This window comes from Bactrocera tryoni, unplaced genomic scaffold (assembly GCF_016617805.1).
Source record: "Bactrocera tryoni isolate S06 unplaced genomic scaffold, CSIRO_BtryS06_freeze2 scaffold_7, whole genome shotgun sequence".
Taxonomy (NCBI): Eukaryota; Metazoa; Arthropoda; class Insecta; order Diptera; family Tephritidae; genus Bactrocera; species Bactrocera tryoni.
In genome coordinates, this window is record NW_024396366.1 from 16045194 (window position 1) to 16068395 (window position 23202).

Genomic DNA, 23202 nt, shown 5'->3' on the forward strand with positions numbered 1-23202 from the left:
ACACTGCTGAAGTGGTTATAGCCGCGTTAACGTGCCAGTCCTTTATTCTTTTTGCAATGTAGCGCCAATTGTAGATTACAAGTGATGCCAGGTCCTTCCACACCTTGTTCCTCCAACGGAGTGGAGGTCTTCCTCTTCCTGTGCTTCCCCCGGCGAGTACTGCGTCGAATAGTTTCAAGCTTCAGTGTTTTCGTCCATTCGTACGACATGGAATGTCAATGTCGCCGTATATCTCATACAACTCATCGTTCCATCGAATGCGATATTCGCCGTGACCAACGCGCAAGGGACCATAAATCTTTTGCAGAACCTTCCTCTCGAAAACTCTTAAGGCCGACTCATCAGGTGTTGGCATCGTCCACGCCCATGCACCATAGAGAGTGACTTATAGAGGGGTCAAACCTTTTCAAGTGGTCAAGTAATAAACTACTTGAGATAAATCGTTGAAATTTGGAAAGTCAAAGAAAAATGGTCGTGCTCCATTATAGATATTTTTTCACGATTCATTTGTTTAAATAATAATATTTACATAATTTTTAGTTAAACAATTGAAATTTTTTAAGTGTTCTTCGGGTTAATAAAAATTTAGAAGTATGTGACACAACGCGGAAAATATTCACTTTTAATAATCTGAAAAAAAAAATTTATTCATGATACCATTCCAAAGATATTGAATTTTTTGTCCGACTACCTCTCTTAAAATGTATGGCACAACCATTGTTGCGCAGTGCGCTCGCAAGCGCTTATGCTTTTCTTGCGACACAGATGTCAGATTTTAAAATTTGAACGCACGATAGGTAGTCGCCTTGTCTGAAAGCTTGTGTCGTATCGAACGGCTCGGAGAGGTCCTTTCCAATCCTGACGGAACTTTTAGTGTTGCTCAACGTCAATTTACGCAGCGGTATTAGTTTTGCGAGGATATCATATTCAGACATCGCGGCATAATGTTAACTCCTTGTCGCTTTGAAATCGAAGAAAAGGTGGTGTGTGGCTATTCTCTTCTCACGGGGTTTTTCCCAGATTTTGCGCATTGTTAATGTCTGATCAGTTGTTGATTTTCCAGGCCTAAAGCCACACTGATAGGTCCAAACAGTTTGTTGACGGTGTGCTATAATCTTTCACACAATATGCTAAATAGAACCTTATATGCAATGTTGAAGACGGTGGTTGGCGGATTATTAGGCTTCTGTTTTGTGGATTGGTGAGAGCACACTTAAATTCCAATCGTCCGGAATGCTTTCGTCCGACCATATTCTACAAAGAAGCTGATGCAATCCATCTGCCCTTGCCACTTTTTTTTTTCTTCAGGCGGGTAGTTGCTATTCGAACTTCTCCATGGTCGGGAAATTAAGCGTCTGCTCCATCGTCATCGATTGGGGAATCGTGCTTTATACCACAAATAATACTTGAAGGCGTTGAAACTTTCAAACACACTGCTAGCTCAAAACACACTTGGTCGAGTACTATATGGACTATGGTTACCATCCGATTTCATCCATTTTCACACTGCTGATAATAATTTTTGTTAGTGAAGTTGGCTTTTGTGGCTGTAGTAGTCTAGGAGATATGTACATAAAACCTATTGCAAATTACAGTTCTATATCTTACTTTAGTGGTTAGTTAAGGCATTTTATAAGTTTTATTTTAATATGGCAGTGATCCGTTTAAGCTCATCTATGAACTCCGCCTTACTTTTTGAACAAGAATTATGTCTTCCAAGTTTCATTAAAATATCTTAATTTTTACTCAAGTTACAGCTTGCACGGACGGACGGTTATATAAACAACCGTTAGGTGAACAAAACTATTATACTCTGTAGCAAGATGTTGCAGAATAAAAAAATATTGCTAAAGAATTCAATATTTATTATACGATGGAATAACAAGCAAACTTGTAATATTATCGACTCATATTCTCTTCCATTAATTTAGCTTAATTTTATTACTATATTTTAAGAAAACTTGCCCATTTAGTTTCATTAAATTATCGCACATTTGAACAACATGAAAAGTTTGAATACAGATTTAAAGACAGAAAGAAATCAGTTAATGGGGACTATTGGTGAAGAAAAAGAGACGGGCTGATTATACTGATTTTGACATTGCTCAGGTATGGTATATTTTTTATATAAATCATATTCAATCACCGACATATTCGGCATAAGACTTGTGAGAATAACGAAAACTATGATATGAGGTACATATATGGGAGTTACATATATGAGAGTCGGGTAGTATTAACTTGATTTTATCAATTTTTGCCTCTTATTCTTCTTTACTGGCGTAGATCCGTTTACGCGATTATAGCCGAGGCATGGGGATGATAGAAAATTTCAAGCGAAGACAGGTCCTTCTTCACTTGGTCTTTCCAACGGAGTAGAGGTTTTTCTCGAAAACTCTTAACGTGCACCATATGGCAGTTCAAAGTAGCCCCTGTTGGCAAGAATTATTCTCCGTTGCATTTCGTGCCTGACATTGTTGTTGCTGTAAATATTGCTTTCAGGTTTCAACATAGACCAAATTGTCTACGACTTGGAACCTCTGCTCTATCGTCATGCATTGGGGAATCGGGTTCGCCTTCTCCTGGCGTTACGCTATCATAGCCATTCAGAAGGCTGAAGAAGTGTTCCCTCCATAATTTTAGTATGATCTGGGCATCGGTCGCTAGATGAATTTTGGGGGTTCTACGAGAGTATGCTCCGGTTTTGAAACCTTTTGTTATTCACCGTATCTTTTCGTAGAGTTTTCGAGCATTCCCACTTCAACTCGCGGTATCTATCCCATCCCGCACGTGTTGTGGTCGATCGTAATGTACGAGGTAGGCAGTATGTTTTCTCTCCGCTGCGACAAGTCACTGCTCGTCGAACCAGCTGTTCTTTTGGTTTTTCCAAAACCAATGGTTTTGGTTGCAGCTGTACATAAGGAGCTTGAAATTCCGTCCCACAGTTCCCTTATACCGAGTTGTTGCTGAGTACTCTTAGAGAGCAGAAGTGCAAGTCGAGTAGAAAATCGCTCGGCTGTCTGTTCATATTGCAGCTTCTCGACGACAAACCTTCCTTGTATTTGTTGACGTGCGTTTTTTACTGCACAGAGGCGGGTGAGTATCTTGGGTGCAACAAGATATTGGTCCCAGTCGATGTTAGGATCTCGGAACATACGCACAACTAAAACACTGGACATGTGTCCATCACAACATGATCGATCTTGTTGGTGGCTTTTCGATCCAGAGACAGGCGGTAGCTTGACTAAATTTTTCTATGCTGGAATCTAGTACTACAGATAATCATGTTTCGGGACACGGTGAAATCGATAAGCCTCAACCCATTTGGGGATGTTTCCTCGTGGAGGCTGAATATACCAACCGTTGTGCCAAAGATACTTTCCTTGCCCACCCTGGCGTTAAAGTCGCCAAGCACGATTTTGACGTCGTCGCGAGGGCAGCTCTCATAGGTGCGCTCCAAGCGCTCACAGAAGGCATCTTTGGTTACATCGTCTTTCTCTTTCGTCGGAGCGTGGGTGCAAATCAGCGATATCTGAAGAAGTTCCACCGTGGTGAATGACAGTACTCGGCGAACACTAATCCCACACCAAATTTGCGCTCCATTATGTGGCCACTGTAGTAAATGCCACAAGGACCTACTCGTCTCATTCCTTGTCCCGTTCATAACATTTGTTGTCTTCACAAAAGGGGGGTCTCTCATCCGCGGCTGTTTATGCTTTTTCATAGGTAGTGTTTTTTACGTGGCGGGTCCCAAACCCAGCGCATATCCATGTGGAAAGGATGTTTTCTGACTACCCAGAGGATGCTTGGTCAAAGACCGAAAGTTGTGAGCTGCTTGAGCCATATGTAGCACTTTGTTTGCAGCCTTTTGGAAATTGGTAGTGGACTCGTGTTCACTACTACCAACAGTAAGCAACGCGGTGTCGTCTGCAAATGTGGCTGTTATATATAATACTGGCAGGTGGTGCGCGAATATGATAAAAAGAAGGGGGTCAAACACATTACCGTGTAGAACTTCAGCTTTTATTTCCCTAAGGATATAATATTTGTCTCATTGTTTAACGCAGAATTAGCGACCTACATATGTATAAATACGACTTTATGATGCCATAATGCAGTTTCGACAAAATCAGTTTCAGTTTCGAAAGCAGTCCTTTGTGGCAAACTTTATCTAACGTTTTTGCAACATCCAAAAACACAGTAAATCATAATTTTTTCCTTAAAGGTTTTTTCAATAATGTGTGTTACTTTGGATTTGATCAATGGTAGAATGGTTAGCTCGAAACCCAAACTGCTGCCCTGGAATTATGGTTTTTCGTTCAATGAACTTATTGAGACGTTTTATGAGAATTTTCTCAAAAAGCTTCGATATTCTCGGTAGAAGTGGTAAGGGCCTGTAAGGAGATACATAATATCCTGGTTCTTCTGGCTTTTGAATCATGATAGCTTCAGCAATTTCCCAATAAGTTAGCACGTGTTAAAGATGAAAAGCCGCATTAATAATATTGGTAATGTTTATTATACTTGTTGGAGGAAGCTGTTTTAGAACCTCGGCAGTAATCAGGTCGTAACCGGGATATTTTTTTGTTTTTAAGATTTTTGATTTCCCCACTTAGCTCATTGCTTGTGCAACTTGAGATTTCTTCGCTTTCTTAACTAGAAACAGTAGAATAATCTACGTGTGTTTCATATGGGGAGAATATTTTGGCAAAATAATCCGAAAATACTTCCGCTTTTTTTAAATCTTCAAAGGTCCAACTATCAGCACCTATTTTAATGGGACATACTTGAGTTTCTGGTGTTTGTAATCTTTCACAGTTTTCCCAAAGAGAGTAGGTTCGGAATTTCTTCCATTGGTTCGGCACCGAAGATATTTTTATTTAATTTTTAAACCTATTAATTTTCCTATTAAGAACTTTAGAAACTTTATTTAAAATAGATTTGTCAGCTGGGCAACGAGTTTGATGCCATTTCCATCGTAGTTTTCTCTTTAATTTAATAATTTCTTTTTATCATTGGGGTATTGAGAGTTTACAGCAATTTTCCTTAATTTCAGTGTACTTTCCCTGCATATTGCATACTTATTGTAAAGTGTAAACCTTCAGACTCCAACTGGTCTGTAATTAATTTTACAAGGCCGCTGTTTTGTCTTTAAAGATGACGGTTTCATTATAAACTAATTAGATTGGAGAATGCTCCGAGTTAAGGTGGGCTTATGATTGATCGATAAATACTTCCGAGATATTTTGCCGACAATGGTGACATTGTGTTCCCGCACCTGTAGGCGGGGTTTGTATATCCATCACGATCTTATTTAATTGTGATTACGTTAAGTAAAAGAAACTGCCTTACAACTGCTTTACCGACCGTATGTGCAGATAATGTAGTGCCCCTGGCCACCTACAACTCTGCGTAGACAGCTGGTTTGCCGTGCGACAGAAACAGCTGCTAAGCACTTTAAATGTGCGGAGGAGAATTTTTTGCGTAAAAATTAATTGAGTGTTGTTTAAAATTTCCAAATGTTTATGTGATAAATTAATTATGGTTTTTAGATATTAATGTAAATAATTTCGGTTCAATTGATGAGCCGCGTGGTGTTAGCGATATAAAGGCCTTCGGTGAATCTGCCTGCGAATTGCCACAGCCTGGATTGCACGTAAATTAAAATGAATTGAGGAACACACTTGGCAGTTGACCGTACACTTTGACACATTTGATCCCAAATAAATGCAGTCTTATATTCTATTAGAACTTCTCGATAGTAGTTGAAATTGTTTGACGCTCTAGTCGACCTCACTAATACAGAGTTGAAACTGTAATACCACAAAAAGTTGAAGTTTAACAACACTTTATCCGACATTTTTCTGAGGAGTGGAATGAATATCGAAATTCAAAACTTCAACAAAAATTCAGTTGCATTGAAAATACGCTCTCCAGTAGCTAAGAACACAAAAAGTGTTAACAACAACGGCATTGCCTTAAATTAATAACGAAATATATTAATCGTTTGAACAAATATAATTTAAAACGTGCAGTGGTGTGGCTTTATGAGCATTTTTTCTGCCAATAGCTTGAACTTCGTTGCGTAAATCTGCTGCATCTATATCCGTCAATCCACCGTGAGTTAAAGACATTTCTTTTTTTTTACAATGTTCTAAAATGGCTTTGTGTGTAATCATTTTCATCTGATCTGTTTTAATCAAAAAATCCACAAGTTTTAGTTACTTGTATCAACTGATCGAAAATTTCATCGACGGAAAAGAATGCAGTATCAATAATGGAAAAATACTGAACTAATTTTAAAATTTTGCTTAGCATTGCTAATTGGCTCCTTCTCCCTTATAATTTAACTGTCGCTTTTGTTTTCTCAAGCAAACTGGTGCCGTTTCTGACATAAATATTTGACATTTTGTGCAAATCAACGGAGTATTCGCAATCAACGTACACCTTACAACAACAACCACTAGGTGCTACTACTAAAAATATTAATAATACCCCCCTTGTTGTTTATAATTTAAAAATATTAATAATACCCCCTTTGTTGTTTATAATTTGTATTATAATATGTGACCTGGTCTACGAAAAGGGAAAAGGGAGCTAACGTGCGAAAACTAGTTTTCTGAGAAACAGCTGTTAAAAATCTCATCTTCCATCCGAATCAACTAAAAAGTGAAAATTGATATTTTGACACCTAAACCCCCTTTCCGTAGACCAGGTCACATATATGAAACTGTGACTTTCTTATGATATTATATATGCAAATGACATAACTGAAGTATTTTTATACTCTCGCAACAAAGTTGCTATGGAGAGTATTATAGTTTTGTTCACATAACGGTTGTTTGTAAGTCCTAAAACTAAAAGAGTCAGATATAGGGTTATATATACCAAAGTGATCAGGGTGACGAGTAGAGTTGAAATCCAGATGTCTGTCTGTCCGTCCGTCCGTCTGTCCGTCTGTCTGTCCGTCCGTCCGTGCAAGCTGTAACTTGAGTAAAAATTGAGATATCATGATGAAACTTGGTACACGTATTTCTTGGCTCCATAAGTTCGGAGATGGGCAAAATCGCCCCACTGCCACGCCCACAAAATGGCGAAACCCGAAAGTGTCATAACTAAGCCATAAATAAAGATATTAAAGTGAAATTTGGCACAAAGGATCGCATTAGGGAGGGGCATATTTGGACGTAATTTTTTTGGAAAAGTGTGCGGCGGGGCCCTACTAAGTTTTTTGTACATATCTCGAAAACTACTATAGCTATGTCAACCAAACTCTATAGAGTCGTTTTCTTCAGGAAATTAAATATTTAAATTAAATGTTTTAAAGTATCTTATTTTTGTCCACATATTTGCATATCACATACAAAAATATATAACAACAAGAAAAAACGTTAACTTCGGCTGCACCGAAGCTAATATACCCTCCACAGGTGCATTTCTTTTAGTAACTATGTGTTCAGTTTGTATATATATACAAACTATATGCTATAGTAATCCGATCTGAACAATTTTTTTCGGAGATTATATTATTACCTTAAGCAGTAATCCATGTCAAATGCCAACGTTTTTCATACAAGCATTTGATTCCAATCATTCAGTTTGCTTGGAAGGTACATATATGCCATAGTAATCCGATCTGAACAATTTTTGCGGAGATTACATTGTTGCCTTAGAAAATAACCTGTGCCAACTTTTGTGAAGATACATTGTCAAATGTGAAAGTTTTCCATACAAGAATTTGATTCCGATCGTTCAGTTTGTATGGCAGCTATATGTTATAGTAAACCGATCTGAACAATTTTTTCGGAGATTACATTGTTGCTTTAGAAAATAATCTATACCAAATTTCGTGAATATATCTTGTCAAATGCAAAAGTTTTCCATACCAGCACTAGATTCCGATCATTCAGTTTGTATGGCAGCTATATGCTATAGTTAACCGATCTGAACAATTTCTTCGGAGATTACATTGTTGCCTTACAAAATAACATGTGCCAATTTTTGTGAAGATACATTGTCAAATGTGAAAGTTTTCCATTCAAGAATTTGATTCCGATCGTTCAGTTTGTATGGCAGCTATATGTTATAGTGGTCCGATATCGGCAGTTCCGACAAATGAGCAGCTTCTTGAAGGGAAAATGACGTTTACAAAATTTCAAAACGATGTCGTGAAAACTGAGAGACTATTTCGTATATATACAGACAGACGGACAGACAGACATGGCTAAATCGACTCAGCTCAACATACTGATCATTTATATATACACTTTATAGGGTCTCTGTCGCTTCCTTCTGGGTGTTACAAACATGTGACTAACTTAATACACCCTGTTCAGGGTATAAAAATCAAAATCCGGAACACATTGAATATATTTCTTTGAAACCGAGCCTCCTTGCAACGAGCTGTTACAAACAAGAACACAAAGCGTGCCACTAGAGTACGAGCGGCAAGGTTCTCTCGTTTTTGCTTGTCGTCCTCTCGCCTACGTAAAAGTGCCCTTATGTCGTTAAGGGGGGAGCCTGGTTTAGAGGCTTCAAAATATCATTTTTTTTGAATATTTTTTTGGGAAGGAAAGAAATAATTGATTAAAGCAAAATTTCTAGAGTTTATAGTTATACACATATTTAAGCATCATTCACAAATTTTTTTGGATACGAAATCTTTGATATTCCGCCGAAGAATCTCGCACGTGCATTTGTTAGACGGCGGGCAGGATGCAGGTCGCAATTTCTATCGAAACAAAAAATTCAAAGAGATTCATATATTTTAATAATTTGTCTTCTAGTTAAACTAAAAAAATTCCAAAAAAAAAGTGCAAAATTTTAGAAATTGCTTAGAAATTGAAAAAAAATGTTACTTTAAAAATATGTTCAAACTTGACATTTCTTAGTTTTTTTTTAGTTTAACTAGAAGATAATTTAATGCCAAAGATAATGAACTTTTTTTCTATCCTGTCCGCCAATTAAGAAAAATTGTAAAACTAAAAAACCCGAGAAATCGCGCGTCAAAATTTTCACTTTCAGCCTAATCACTCATAGTATATCTGCTAGACGCTCGGTCACTATTTTCCTTCTAGCTTCGAAAATATTTCAAATTCTCATCTAAAACTTTAAGGACATTTTCTTAGATAAGTTTTAAAGAGATTTAACCAAAAAAAAAAAAAAAAATAGATTTTTTGAAGCTTCTAAAACAGGCTCCCCCCTTAAGGACCATATGTGAGTTACATATATATTTGTAAAAGTGCTTGAAATTATGTTCTCACGTATATTTGAGCAATTTTAAAATTTATGCAATCAGCACGTCCTCTCTTCTCCATCCTAATATAGACTATTAATGATTTCCGACTTTCTACTTGATTTTAAATCCTTAAATTTATTTCATTTGAAGCTTTCACTTTCCAATATATAAATCAAAAGTCAATTAATATAGCAGGAAAAAACTTTGAGATGTGTCATCTTATGATTAAAAGTTGCCCACATCGAACCACAACTGCCTGTGCCCTTAGGTACTGAATATGTGAACCTCAGGGCTTATATGTGACTTTTGACCGAAAATATTGGTCAATGTGTGAGATACATAATTGAAATTCAGAGGGAATCCTATCCTGATGGTAGTTTGTCTGCGCATTACAAATATGTTGTAACGGGTCAATACTTCCCTTAGACCCCATTTACCTAATATCAAGTTTTTCGAACTTTGGGGTGGCTATATACCGCATACATTGTATATCGGCCAATATAATATAGCAAGTTGCAAGAGTATAAAATGTTCGGTTATACCCGAACTTTGCTATTCCTTACTTGTTCTTATTTAAATTTATTAAAATATTTTATTTTATGTGCAATATGTATCATTAGTTTGAAGAAAAATGAAGTACTGATATATGCTTTTTATTCAGGCTCCCAGCGTTCAGTGGAAATGAGAGTAAGAGCCACAGATCCACGACCATGTCCAAAATGTGGAAAAATTTACAGGTCGGCACATACGCTGCGTACTCATCTTGAGGATAAGCATACCGTTTGTCCTGGATATAGATGCGTTTTATGTGGTACTGTTGCGAAATCTCGTAATTCGTTGCATTCACATATGTCACGTCAGCATCGTGGTATATCTACGAAAGATCTTCCTGTGCTACCAATGCCTTGTGCTTTTGACCCTATATTGGCTTCGCGTTTATTAGCTAAGGCAGGGGTAAAAATTTCACCGGATGACTTACGTGACCATGCATCGCCTGCCAATACGACTAATATAAGAGGTATAGATTACAGCTATAATACACAACATAATACAGAAACTTATGAAACAAATATCGAATCTGATGATGATCCGGAAGATTTAACTGCATGTCGATTGAATTTAAATAGCTCTTCTGCAGGATATAACAACAAACAAGAAAATGTTTTGGATATTGGACATAAGAATAGGTCAATTTCACACATTAGAAATGATGCAGCTATTGTTGCCGCGGCTGCTGCATTAAACGCGCAAAAGGAATTACCCAGCGGACAGTCAACAACGAACCAACCTCTTCTTGATCTTCACCTTTTGCAATTTTTAACAGAAAATACTTTTGGTGAGTATTTTGTACTATTATATAAAATGATGTCATACCACGGTCGGTATCAATAAGGGATAAATGTATAAGTCCTATGTGCGTTGCGAAATATGTAGTTCTGCTAAATAGATCGTAACTACTAATTAAATCCACAGATTTAAATTACTCATTTCCATACTCTTGCATCATGTTGCTGAAGAGTACAAAGAGTACAACAGTTTTGTTTACCCAAAGGTTGTTTTAATTACCTAAAACTAATTGGGTTAGATATAGGGTTATGTACATATATAAATTATTTGGATGATGAATCGTGTTGAAATCTGAATGACGGTCTGCCTGTCTGTCCGACCGACTGTCTGTCAGCACAAGCAATAACTTTATGAAAAACTGAGATATTGGAATGAATTCATTGCATTGGTTCCTTGTAAAAGCAGTAAGGACAAGCTCGTAGATGGTCGTAATCGGACCATCGCCACGCTCACAAGACATTAAACGAAAACCGGTAAAGTGCCATAACTAAGCACTAAATTAAGAAATAGAACTGTTATTTGGAGCAGGGGATCGTGGTAGCAATGGTCAACTGTCGGTTAAAAAATTTTAAAAGGTGGACGTGGCCCCGCCCCTTAATAAATTTAATGTACATACATATGTATCTCCCAAACCTTTCAGCCTAAAATCATTAAATACGTTCAAGATAAATCCTATAGAAATCCCTACCGACAGGATGAAATCGGATCATAACTCCGCTCACTCTTCGTATAAAGGTACTGTTAAAAATTACTAGAAACGTTATAAATCACCAGAGTCACTAAATTTGATCCTCAAGATGAATGAGAGGACTTTATAAGAGACGGGGACAAAGTTATGTAATGCGAATGGCACCGCTCATTTTTGAAATTATATACATATCTCGCAGCTGGTATACCAATTTTAATTAAATTTGGTATTTAACACGCTTTTGAGATTCCTATGTTACAGTACCCAAAAGAGCGAAATCGACCAGAACCACGCTTACTTCCCTTATAACTGAACTTTAAATTCCATCTGATTATTTCACTTCCAGTATACAAATCAAGCACCAATGAATATATCGGGATAAAACTTTGCACGTCCAGAAATTGCGAATAATTCATGTTCTTAGATACCACATATGTGATCCCCAGAACCTTTTGACCAAAAATATCGATCAATGTGTGAGATATGTAATTGAAATTCAGAGAAAATTCTTACCTGAAATGGTATGTATATTTGTCATATATCTATAACAACGATTTTAGAATTTGAAGGTAACTTTATACCACATACATGCATATGAGCTATCTCTATGAAAATGAGAGAGAGTATTTTACAGATAACAATAGCGTGATTCTCTTGTTCTTGCAAGCTTGCAGATTGCAAAAATCCAATACCGAAATATACAGGGGCACGAGAGTACCCATTGCTATATCTAGTGATATATGATAGGCTGATTCGGTCAATTTATTGTAAATGACTATTGTGCATGGCTATTGTGAATTGGTGCACCTTCTGCATTCATAATTCATTATTAACAAAAAAACTGTAACAAATCTTTATAATTTAAATAGAAATTATAAAATCAATTTAAAATTTACCTTTCTCAACAATTTAACGTCAAAATATGTATTTAAGTAAAATGACAGCTAGCACAGGGTTGCAATTATTTTTTTACATGCCATTGCACGAAAATAAACATGGGTTTTGATCTGAGATATTTTACAGTCATTGCAAATATTTTTCTGGTTGTGTTTGTTGTTGTACCGTTGCCTTAGGTAGAAAAATCTGTAACTCGTGCACCGTGCAAGGGTTTTGCAAGAGCAAGAGCATCCCCCTAATGTATCTTTGTGCATAAAATGGGTAAAATTGAGCGAAAACTTGACCTACATCATGTGGTTGGTGATGGTACCTTTTATTAGTATGTGGCATATTAATATAAGGTAGTATTGGCCAAAATAGATAAAATCGTGTCGATCCTCTCTGAACTCCCATCTACTTCATTTGTATGTATAATGATTTTCGTTTTCTTAACACAACTTTTTGTCGAATATGTCGACCAGTATATGTGTTATATAGTATATACATATAATATATTACGACTTCGAGTTATGGAAATATTTATGAAATTTGGCTTCTAATGCCAATTTCAAATTTGCTTCCATAACTCGAAGTCTCTTTAGCTCGAAGATTTTTTGTGGTCTATGCTGATTCGAGTAAGGGAAATTCAACTGTATATATAATTACTTGGATTCGTATTCTCTGCACCTTTAGACGTTTTCCTAGCTTTGATTCCTGCAAGTTGCAAGAGTATAAAATGTTCGTTTGCACCCGAAGTTAGCCTTTCTTAGTTGTTAGATTAGTATTCATGGTTTTATATGCCCATATATTTCATCGCATCCATTCATTGCCTTGCTGTCAAAGAATTGCAAAAACGATGAACATAAATATGTGAATAAAAACATAGAAAGACATGCATAAAACACAGCATTATTTTAGATTATACCTCATCAGATACTGTGTAGAGCTATAATGACGAAAAATAAGAAAGACTTATAAAGTCATGTTGCTAGAAATTTTTTTATAATTTTTTAATACATTTCTGTAGGATTTCACATTTCTCTATCCGTGAAAATTATATTTTGAACGAAGGCGGGTGCGGGTGAAATTCTGAAAAAACAATTTAATAATTCTCTTAAGAGATTATAACGAGTATTTTAGCTGTGTTTGACCCTTGTCACACATTTTATTTTTCTGGATGAGAAATCGGGATAGGGATTTCCCGCGCTCTGTGGGTGGGACACGGTCAGTTTTCACCTTTACACGTCGACACGTGTTCGAAATATTTGTAGTTGTGGTCGTATCGAAGAATAGGCTCATTTCAGTGACTTCGGAGTACACAGTGACGCAGCTTGGTAACTGTGAATCAGTTAGAAGTGAACAGCTGATAAGAAATGTCGTGTAAAGCACGGAAAGTCGACTGCGTTGATGAGCATAGACCGGATTTGCGTTAGACTCGACATTATTAACTATTAATCGAACAATTTCATACATTTTATGGACTCAATCGAGCATTTATGAGAGAGATTGACAGTACGTAATGGAAGATCACCAGTGAGTCAGAAGAGAGTGAAGCAGCAGCAGACACAGCCGCAGGTGTATCGACGAGAGGGAAAGAAGCAGGTATAGAAAATGTCGATGCATACGTTGCGAAAGACAAAACTGTCTGGTGTAAGAAGCCGCCTGAAATTCGACAAACTGCTTCTCACAAAATTTTGCGACAGAAAAGTGGCCCTGCTAGATCAATAGAAACATTGTCCATTAGGGTGATTCAAAAATAATTTTTTTTTTTTTCAATTGGTACTCGCAAAAATAGGTTCCTAGACACCTCTAAGAAAGCCTCTCCAAATATGAGTTTTTAATTGTAACGGTAAGGTCCTCCGCCTAACGGTTTTCTATATTTTCTTATTATCAGATAGAAAAATTTATATCTCGCTTCCAACTACTTCAAAAAATATCTTGTTAATTAGGTTTTGTAGGAAATTGAATGCTCTAAAATATGGTCCCTTATGATTTTTTCATAAACCCAACCGTTTAAAAGATATTAACGGTTGAAATTTGACTATTTTTGGAAAAATTTTGTATTTCTTATGAATTTTATAACTCAATGAAAAAAAATTATTATGAATAGATTTTTGGAGAGGCTTTCTTAGAGGTGTCTAGGAACCTATTTTTCAGAGTACCAAACAAAAAAATTTTTTTTTTTGATCCACCCTAATATGCATTGATGTTTGACGATGAATATCTCGTAAACGCTTAACTTAATCGAAATATCATCGTAGACCATTTTTATAGAGCAGTAAATTTCCTACAAAACTATGTATTTCATCATTCATAATAATTTTTTTTCATTGAGTTATAAAATTAATAAGAAATAAAGAATTTTTCCAAAAATAGTCAAATTTCAACCGTTAATATCTTTTAAAAGGTTGGGTTTACGAAAAAATCATAAGAGACCATATTTTAGAGCATTCAATTTCCTACAAAACCTAATTAACAAGATATTTTTTCAAGCAGTTGGAAGCGAGATATAAATTTTTCTATCTGATAATAAGAAAAAATAGAAAACCGTTAGGCGTAGGACCTTCCCGTTACAATTAAAAACTCATATTTGGAGAGGCTTTCTTAGAGGTGTCTAGGAACCTATTTTTGCGAGTACCAATTGAAAAAAAAAAAAAAAAAAATTTTGAATCACCCTATTGTCCATATCAGATACATTTAAGACTATAATCCCAGTTGAAATGGTTGATTTTATTGTTCGCTATACTAACCAGAAAGTTCTAAGAGTTTATAAAGACCATAACGCGCAAAATCCTAATTCCAACAGAGCGTGGCGTTCGGTAACTGTGATAGAAATGTATGTGTTCCTTGGGATTCTGATTTGCTCTGGCGTCAATAATTCGAATAAGGATCATACTATCGATATGTGGAAGAATAACTCATATAGTCTTTATCGTGCGGCGATGGGTTTCAACAGATTTCGATCACTTTTGCGTTATATTCCTTTTGATGACAGTTTACAAACCTACGGAAAATTTAACAATCGATGAGCAGCTTTATCCTTATCGTGAGCATACAAAATTTACACAGTACATTCCTACGAAACCCGCTAAATACGACATAAAAATTTGGTGGATTTGCGATGCTCAAAACGCATATCCCTTGTCGGGAACTCTTTACACTGGAAAAACTGCAAATGTTCGAGAAAAAAATCAAGGAGAGAGAGTCATAAAAGAACTTGGCGTTGACACAATAGATCAAATGGTGAGCTGATACACCACTCATAGACACACTCAGAGATGGCCTCTTGCAATATTTTTCAATGTCTTAGATATTGCTGCTTACTTGGTTTACCATAAAAATAACAAGATGCTAAAGAAGAGAACTGATCAGCGACGCATTTTTTTGTGTCAGTTGAGTGAGAAACTAGCCAAACCTTCTATTGAAGACTGTTCATCAAACAAGCAAATAATGCGAAATTATTCTACCAAAATCGGGATCGAAAGCGTGCTCGGATTTTCGCTCACCCCTGTCACTGTTGCTGAACAAGAAATTGAACCTCGCGACAGCTTTGGTAGGAAAAAAGTCACTGGTTCTTGTCACGTTTGCTACCAACTGACAATCAAAAGGCGAAGAAAAACTCGAAAATGTTGTACCAATTGCAAAAGGCCTTTATGCGACGAACACTCTATATCGAAAGTAATATGTCCTGATTGAGCTGAATAATTAAAGAAGATTTAATAAATTTATGTTGCCAATTCATGTAATTATTTATTTATTATCCCAAGTTACCTAGTTGAAACATTTATCAGTATTGAATCTCATTTACAGATGATTGCATTGTTTTTCATATAGTGGGTACCCAGGTGCTCCCCGCAAGTTACCTAATTCATAACAAAATTTTTATTTAATTTTGAATACTGGAATAGCTTTGTTGGAAGTTGAAGTTGGAAGTGATAGCTGATGGGCGCTTCCTAATTGACGATGGGTCAATGATATATTTGACACATTCGCTTATTAGGAAATTACTTTATTCTATACATAAGTACTGTTAAGTATTGGTGGCGTTAACTTGCATAAGCGCGAAAAAATTTAATTTTGGTTTGTCTTTTTTATTATGATGATTGATTTAAATTAGTTGTACAATTTATACTAAATTTTGGTGAAACTATTTGGCCAAGAAGAGCGATATAAATAAGTAGTACTGATCTCTTTTTATCTATTGGGCTAATTTCGACAATTGCAATTGCAATGCATGCAAACAAAGTATAATGTTTAGTAATGCATACGGAATATTTGTTAAATTTCATTATGTTTTGAAACATATAAACCTAACAAAGTAAAGTTAGTAGTGAAAGGGTTCTACAAGTATATCGTCAAATTATATAACGCATCAATTTGCAATGTTGTTTAACCTTGCACATTAAAAAATTTCACTTTGAACAAATTATTAAAATTTCATTTCATTGAAGTGAAAGGTATTAGTAGTGAGCATACAAAATGGACAACTGTGTTGTTTTGTGTACATGCCGGCCATTGTTATAGTAGTATGTCGCTGCCTTCTTACAAATACTCGTATTAATGTAGTTAGATTCACGCCGTCATTTACAGTTCACTGTCGGGCTGCCATGTCGAGTCGCTTTCTATGTGTTCAGAGCGTCACTTACCATCGTAAATATAAAGGGAGTAAAATCATGTGCTGAACACATAGAGGCGGGGTTATCATCTGATTTGACTTTCGCAAGAGCTGTTAAACAAATTTGTCCTGTGAAGATCTGGGTGATATAGCTTGAATGGTTTAGGAAATATACATATAAATGAAAGCTTTTAGCCTTTCAGAGATGTTCAAACCACAATGCCCCTCCTTAATGAGATGCGTTTTTTCTAAATAGCAGTTTTGTATTTTAAATTGCATCTTAGTTGGATTTTCGACTAATTGCGTTTTGTGGGCGTGGCAATGGTCCGATTACGCCCATCCTCGAACTCGTGTCTTAACCTTTTCTCAAGTCATAGCTGGCCCGGACAGGCGGATGGACGGGCGGACAAACACTCGGATTTAATCTCATTACATAACACTATATCTAACTTGACTGTTTTTATGTGATACAAACAGCCATTCTACTTTGTAGCAACATAAGAGTAAGAGTGAAACAGACCTATAATCATATAGGATTACGGTAAGACCATCACAGATGGAGAGCACATGTAGAATCTTCTTCTTCTTTGTTGACGTAAACACCGCTTACGCGATTATAGCCGAGTTAACAACAGCGCGCCAGTCGTTTCTTCTTTTCGCTACGTGGCGCCAATTGGATATTCCAAGCGAAGCCAGGTCCTTCTCCACTTGGTCCTTCCAACGGAGTGGAGGTCTTCCTCTTCCTCTAATTCCCCCGGCGGGTACTGCGTCCAATACTTTCAGAGCTGGAGTGTTTTCATCCATCCGGACAACATGACCTAGCCAACGTTGCCGCTGTCTTTTAATTCGCTGAACTATATCAATGTCATCGTATATCTCGTACAGCTAATCGTTCCATCGAATGCGATATTCGCCGTGGCCAATGCGCAAAGGACCATAAATCTTTCGCAGAACCCTTCTCTCGAAAACTCGTAACGTCGACTCATCGGTTGCTGTCATCGTCCAAGCCTCTGCACCATATAGCAGGACGGAAATTATGAGCGACTTATAGAGTTTGGCTTTTGTTCGTCGAGAGAGGACTTTACTTTTCAATTGCCTACTCAGTCCGAAGTAACACCTGTTGGCAAGAGTTATCCTGCGTTGGATTTCTAGGCTGACATTGTCGGTGGTGTTAATACTGGTTCCTAAATAGACGAAATTATCTACAACTTGAAAGTTATGACTGTCAACAATGACGTGAGAGCCAAGTCGCGAGGGCGACGACTGTTTGTTTAATGACAGGAGATATTTCGTCTTGATCTCGTTCACTGCCAGACCCATTTGCTTTGCTTCCTTGTCCAGTCTGGAGAAAGCAGAACTAATGGCGCTGGTGTTGAGGCCGATGATATCAATATCATCGGCATACGCCAGCAGCTGTACACTCTTGTAAAAGATTGTACCTGCTTTATAAAGTTTTGCAGCTCGAATTATTTTCGACAGCAGCAGATTGAGGAAGTCGCACGATAAAGAGTCGCCTTGTCTCAAACCTCGTTTGGTCCCGAATGGCTCGGAGAGGTCCTTCCCGATCCTAACGGAGCTTTTCGTGTTGCTCTGCGTCAGTTTACACAGCCGTATTAGTTTTGAGGGGATACCAAATTCAGACATCGCGGCATAAAGGCAGCTCCTTTTCGTGCTGTCGGAAGCAGCTTTGAAATCGACGAAGAGGTGGTGTGTAACGATTCTTCTTTCACGGGTCTTTTCCAAGATTTGGCGCATGGTGAATATCTGGTCGGTTGTTGATTTGCCAGGTCTAAAGCCACACTGATAAGGTCCAATCAGTTTGTTGACGGTGGGCTTTAATCTTTCACACAATACGCTCGCTAGTACCTTATATGCGATGTTGAGGAGGCTAATTCCACGGTAGTTGGCGCAGATTGTGGGGTCTCCTTTTTTTGGGGATTGGGCAGAGCACACTTAAATTCCAATCGTTGGGCATGCTTTCGTCCGACCATATTTTACAAAGAAGCTGATGCATGCTCCTTATCAGTTCTTCGCTGCCGTGTTTGAATAGCTCGGCCGGTAATCCATCGGCCCCCGCCGCTTTGTTGTTCTTCAAACGGGTAATTGCTATTCGAACTTCTTCATGGTCGGGCAATGGAACGTCTGCTCCGTCGTCATCGGTTGGAGAATCGGGTTCGCCTTCTCCTGGCGTTGTGCGTTCACTGCCATTCAGCAGGCTGAAGAAGTGTTCCATCCACAATTTAAGTATGCTCTGGGCATTTGTGCCCAGATCACCTTCGAGGGTTCTACAAGGGTATGCTCCGGTTTTGAAACCTTCTGTAAGCAGCCGCATGTTTTCATAGAATTTTCGAGCATTACCCTGTCGGCCAGCATATCAAGCTCTCCATACTCACGCATTTCGGGCTCTTTCTTTTTCTGCTTGTAAATGCGTCTCGCTTCCCTTTTCAACTCTCGGTATCTATCCCATCCCGCACGTGTTGTGCTCAATCGTAACGTTGGTCGATCATAGCGTTGGTAGGCAGTCTGTTTTCTCTCCGCTGCGACACGGCACTCTTCGTCGTACCAGCTGTTCTTTTGCATTTTCCGTAAACCAATGGTTTCGGTTGCATATGTACGTAAGGAGTTTGAGATGCCGTCTCAGAGTTCTCTTATACCGAGTTGTTGAAGGGTGCTCTCAGAGAGCAGGAGGGCAAGCCGAGTAGAAAATCGTTAGGCTGTCTGTTGTGATTGCAGCTTCTCGACGTCGAACCTTCCTTGTGTTTGTTGGCTGGCGTTTTTTGCTGCACAGAGGCGGGTGCGACTCTTGGCTGCAACAAGATAGTGGTCCGAGTCGATAGCCAGGTAGCTTGATGTATTTTCTTGTGCTGGAATCTAGTACCACAGATAACCATATTTCGGGCCTCGGCGAAGTTGATCAGCCTCAACCCATTTGGGGATGTTTCGTCGTGGAGGCTGAATTTACCGACCGTAGTGCCAAAGATACCTTCTTTGCCCACCCTGGCGTTAAAGTCGCCAAGCACGATTTTGACATCGTGGCGGGGGCAGCCCTCATAAGTGCGCTCCAAGCACTCATAAAAGGCATCTTTGGTCACATCGTCCTTCTCTTCCGTCGGGGCGTGGGCGCAAATCAGCGATATGTTGAAGAACCTCGCTTTGATGCGGATTGTGGCTAGACGTTCATTCACCGGATTGAATGATAGTACTTGGCGACGGAGTCTCTCTCCCACCACGAATCCCACACCAAACTTGCGCTCCTTTATATGGCCACTGTAGTAAATGCCACAAGGTCCTACTCGTCTCTGTGCTTGTCCCGTCCATCGCATTTCTTGGACGGCGGGTATGTCAGCCTTTATTTTCCAATTAAGGGACCAGACATTCCAGGTGCATGCCTTTAATTTGTAGTCCATATTTCGTTAGCCATGGTCGTCATAAAAAGGGGGGTCTCTCATCCGAGGCTTGTTGCTTCCTTTAATGGGAGGTGTTTTTAATGGAAATCCAGTTAATGGTCCGAAACTAGTACATTTTACCATATCTATGAACATCGATGAAAAACATATGTACATCAATATTAAACAAGATGCAAAAAAGGAAAAAATGTCGAAATATAAGGAGCAGAATTAATCCGTTTCAAAGCACAACAACTCTATATACGGTAACTTATCGCCGTTTCAGTAGTTTTCAACACAATCTTTTTCTGTCAGCTTACATCAGCTGATCTCGCCCTTTTTTACCTTGTTTGAGGAAGTTATGTGGGACATGAACTAGGAAGAATTGAAATAGCTTTAGTGGTGTATGAGATATGGAAGGGCCACGTAAGCTTTTTAGCCATGAATTCGTAATTCGATGTCCTGTGCATTAAAATGTTGAGTCGTAATTTGTGGCTTAGTTGTAGCACTCTATACGTTTTTGCTTAATGGAATTTTGTGGATTTCACCCATCTGCCCCAGGATGCCAAGAAAGATTCCCTCAAGATATTTGAATTTTTTCTCAAGTTACCCCTGGCAAGGACAACTCGTCACTCTATATACATATAATTTTATATACTTCACTATTAGTTTTAAAGAGAGAGATCCATTTTCAGATTCTTTTTCAAATGTTGGCCGCAGCTACGTCTCAGATGGTCCATCCGTTGAGTCTAATTTTTGATGACTCATTCGAGCATTTCGCTTGATAACTGGTGAACGATACGCGCGATGTTTTGTTTCAAGGCCTGAATTGAGGAGGGATTGTCCGCATAGACTTTAGACTTTGTATATCTCCACAGAAAAAAGCCTCCTCTCTGAAAAAAAATTTGCTTGAAAACGTCGGATCTTCTTGGAACTTTTCAAGAGCCCATAGAACGAAGCGATGCCGCTTGGAAAGGTCGAGCGGCTTCAGTTGTTTCACAAACTGTATTTCGTACGCTTTCAATTTAAGATCACGTCGTAAAATGCGCCAAGTCGTTCCATAAGTCAGTCCGAGTTCGACACACTCTCATCTACGACTACTAAATATATGAAGATGTACTAAGATTGTCAATGAAAGTAGACGTGTTTCTTAGTGGTCTAGGATATCTTCAAGAATTTGTGGTCTTTTAAAGCGATAGCAAACTTGTTTCTGTTCGAGACATACCGGGAGACTGGAACTGTACCTTTAATTGACCGGATCTATCACAAAATTAGATAAGTACAAAAATTGGTTTATTAGAATTTATTTGGCACTTACCTGCCCCTTTTTTTTGGCAAATTTATATAAAAATTAAATAGGAATTTCTCCACGTAACAGCGAATCAAAACGTGCACTCAATTATTTTTTGCCGTTTTGATTTGGTCAATCAGCTGTTTTTTGTTTCGTTTCTCCTTCTTCTCCTTATTCGTTTTGCTTTGGGTTACGGCATTGTCAGTCAACAAAATACAAGTAAGGTTTGTTAAGGCAAAGGACTGAACGTACCCACTGACAGGTGTTCCCAACTATTTTCTGGCAGAGTTATGGCCTCTGAGAATAGTTTGGGATGTACACCAGAGAATCCTTTTCGGAGGAACTCAAAAATTTTCAGAATAGTGAAAATCCCAATATTTTCTGCAAATTGGGTAAACAAATTAGAGAGCTCGAAAGCATTGTGTCCGACCAGAGACATATAAATCAAGCAATGCGTGATCTAGTGAGCTGCATCACAAGCTTGTATGAAAAGCAAGCAAATCCGTCGAAAAGAGTCATGGTAGGGAAAGCGTCGCAGGTATCCCCTATTCAAAGTAAAAAAAAATGCACCAAAGAGACCACGCGAGATATTGGGATATTTGCAACCAACGAAGAAGCCCAAAAACATAAGCAACAAAGTGCAAGCAACATATAGTGAGGTCACTAAACTCATGCACAAAGACGGTTTGGGAGACAAGACCGCAGGCGAGAAATGGATAGACGTTGTAAGAAAGAAGAAACCGATCGAGAAGAGAATCAGATCGAAACCAGACGCTATTATTTTAACAAAAAAGAAGGGAGCGTCGTATGCCGATATCCTGAAGAAAATAAAATGTGACAGAGGCCTTGAAGAACTGGGTTCAAACGTGAGGTACATTAGAAAAACCCTCAAAGGAGACCTACTAATTGAATTAAAAAATCAAGCAGAAAAGAGAGCCGACACGTTCGAAAGCGCCATAGAGGGAGTTATTGGTGAGATGGTCGTAATACAGCCAAAATCCCATAATATTACCATTATGTGCAAAGACTTGGACGGGATAACCACCCCTGAAGAAATCTGTGAGGCATTACAAAAGGAGTGTTGGATCCAAAACCTGGGGAAGCAATATATAAAAAATCTGCGGAAAACTCGAAGTGGCACTCAAATAGCTCTTATATGCCTACGAGCTGAGGATGCCAAAACTTTACTCAAGTGCGGTAAAGTTAAGATTCGGTGGTCTATCTGTCGCCTCCGGGAATTTTCACCTATTACTCGTTGTTTTAGGTGCTTCCAACTTGGACATATAGCACACAAATGTTGCAGCCCCATTGATAGGTCTTTCCTTTGTACACGTTGCGGAAGCCCAGGTCACGTACAGTCGACGAAATAAGTATAATATGTTATGTATTAATGGAATGAACCTCGAGTATTATTTCCACAATATTTAAAAACAAAAATTAGTACTTACAAATAAAATAATTCAATAATTCAATTCACTTGGAACGAAAAAAGCACTTCCTTAGGTCTCTAACAGTATCAAATTGTCGACGGACCGGAATAAACTTGCTGCAAAAGTATTCCCCAGAGATTTTCCATGGGATTTAAATCGGAACTTATGGCGGACCAGTCCAATAATGCTATATTTCTTTCCATAAAGAAACGTTTTGTTGCAGCTTAATTGTATATCGCGGCGTTATCTTGCTGAAAAATCCATGGCTCCTCACAAAATCGTTCCGAAAACTCTATTAAGACGTTGTCTATTAGTTCGATATAACTCATAG

General features: G+C 38.0%; 1 protein-coding gene across 7 annotated transcripts in view; it reads left to right on the forward strand.

The window, feature by feature from the left end:
- The window catches only part of LOC120781558 (protein abrupt-like), a 259465-nt gene that overhangs the window by 210815 nt on the left and 25448 nt on the right, over positions 1-23202 (forward strand). Inside the window, exon 6 of one of the 7 annotated variants that reach the window (XM_040113795.1) lies at positions 9900-10574. The exons of the other annotated variants lie outside the window; for them this stretch is intronic. Within the exon in view, the coding sequence (XP_039969729.1) occupies positions 9900-10574 (675 nt within the window). The remainder of the gene's footprint in view (positions 1-9899; positions 10575-23202) is intronic. 7 annotated transcript variants of the gene reach the window in all.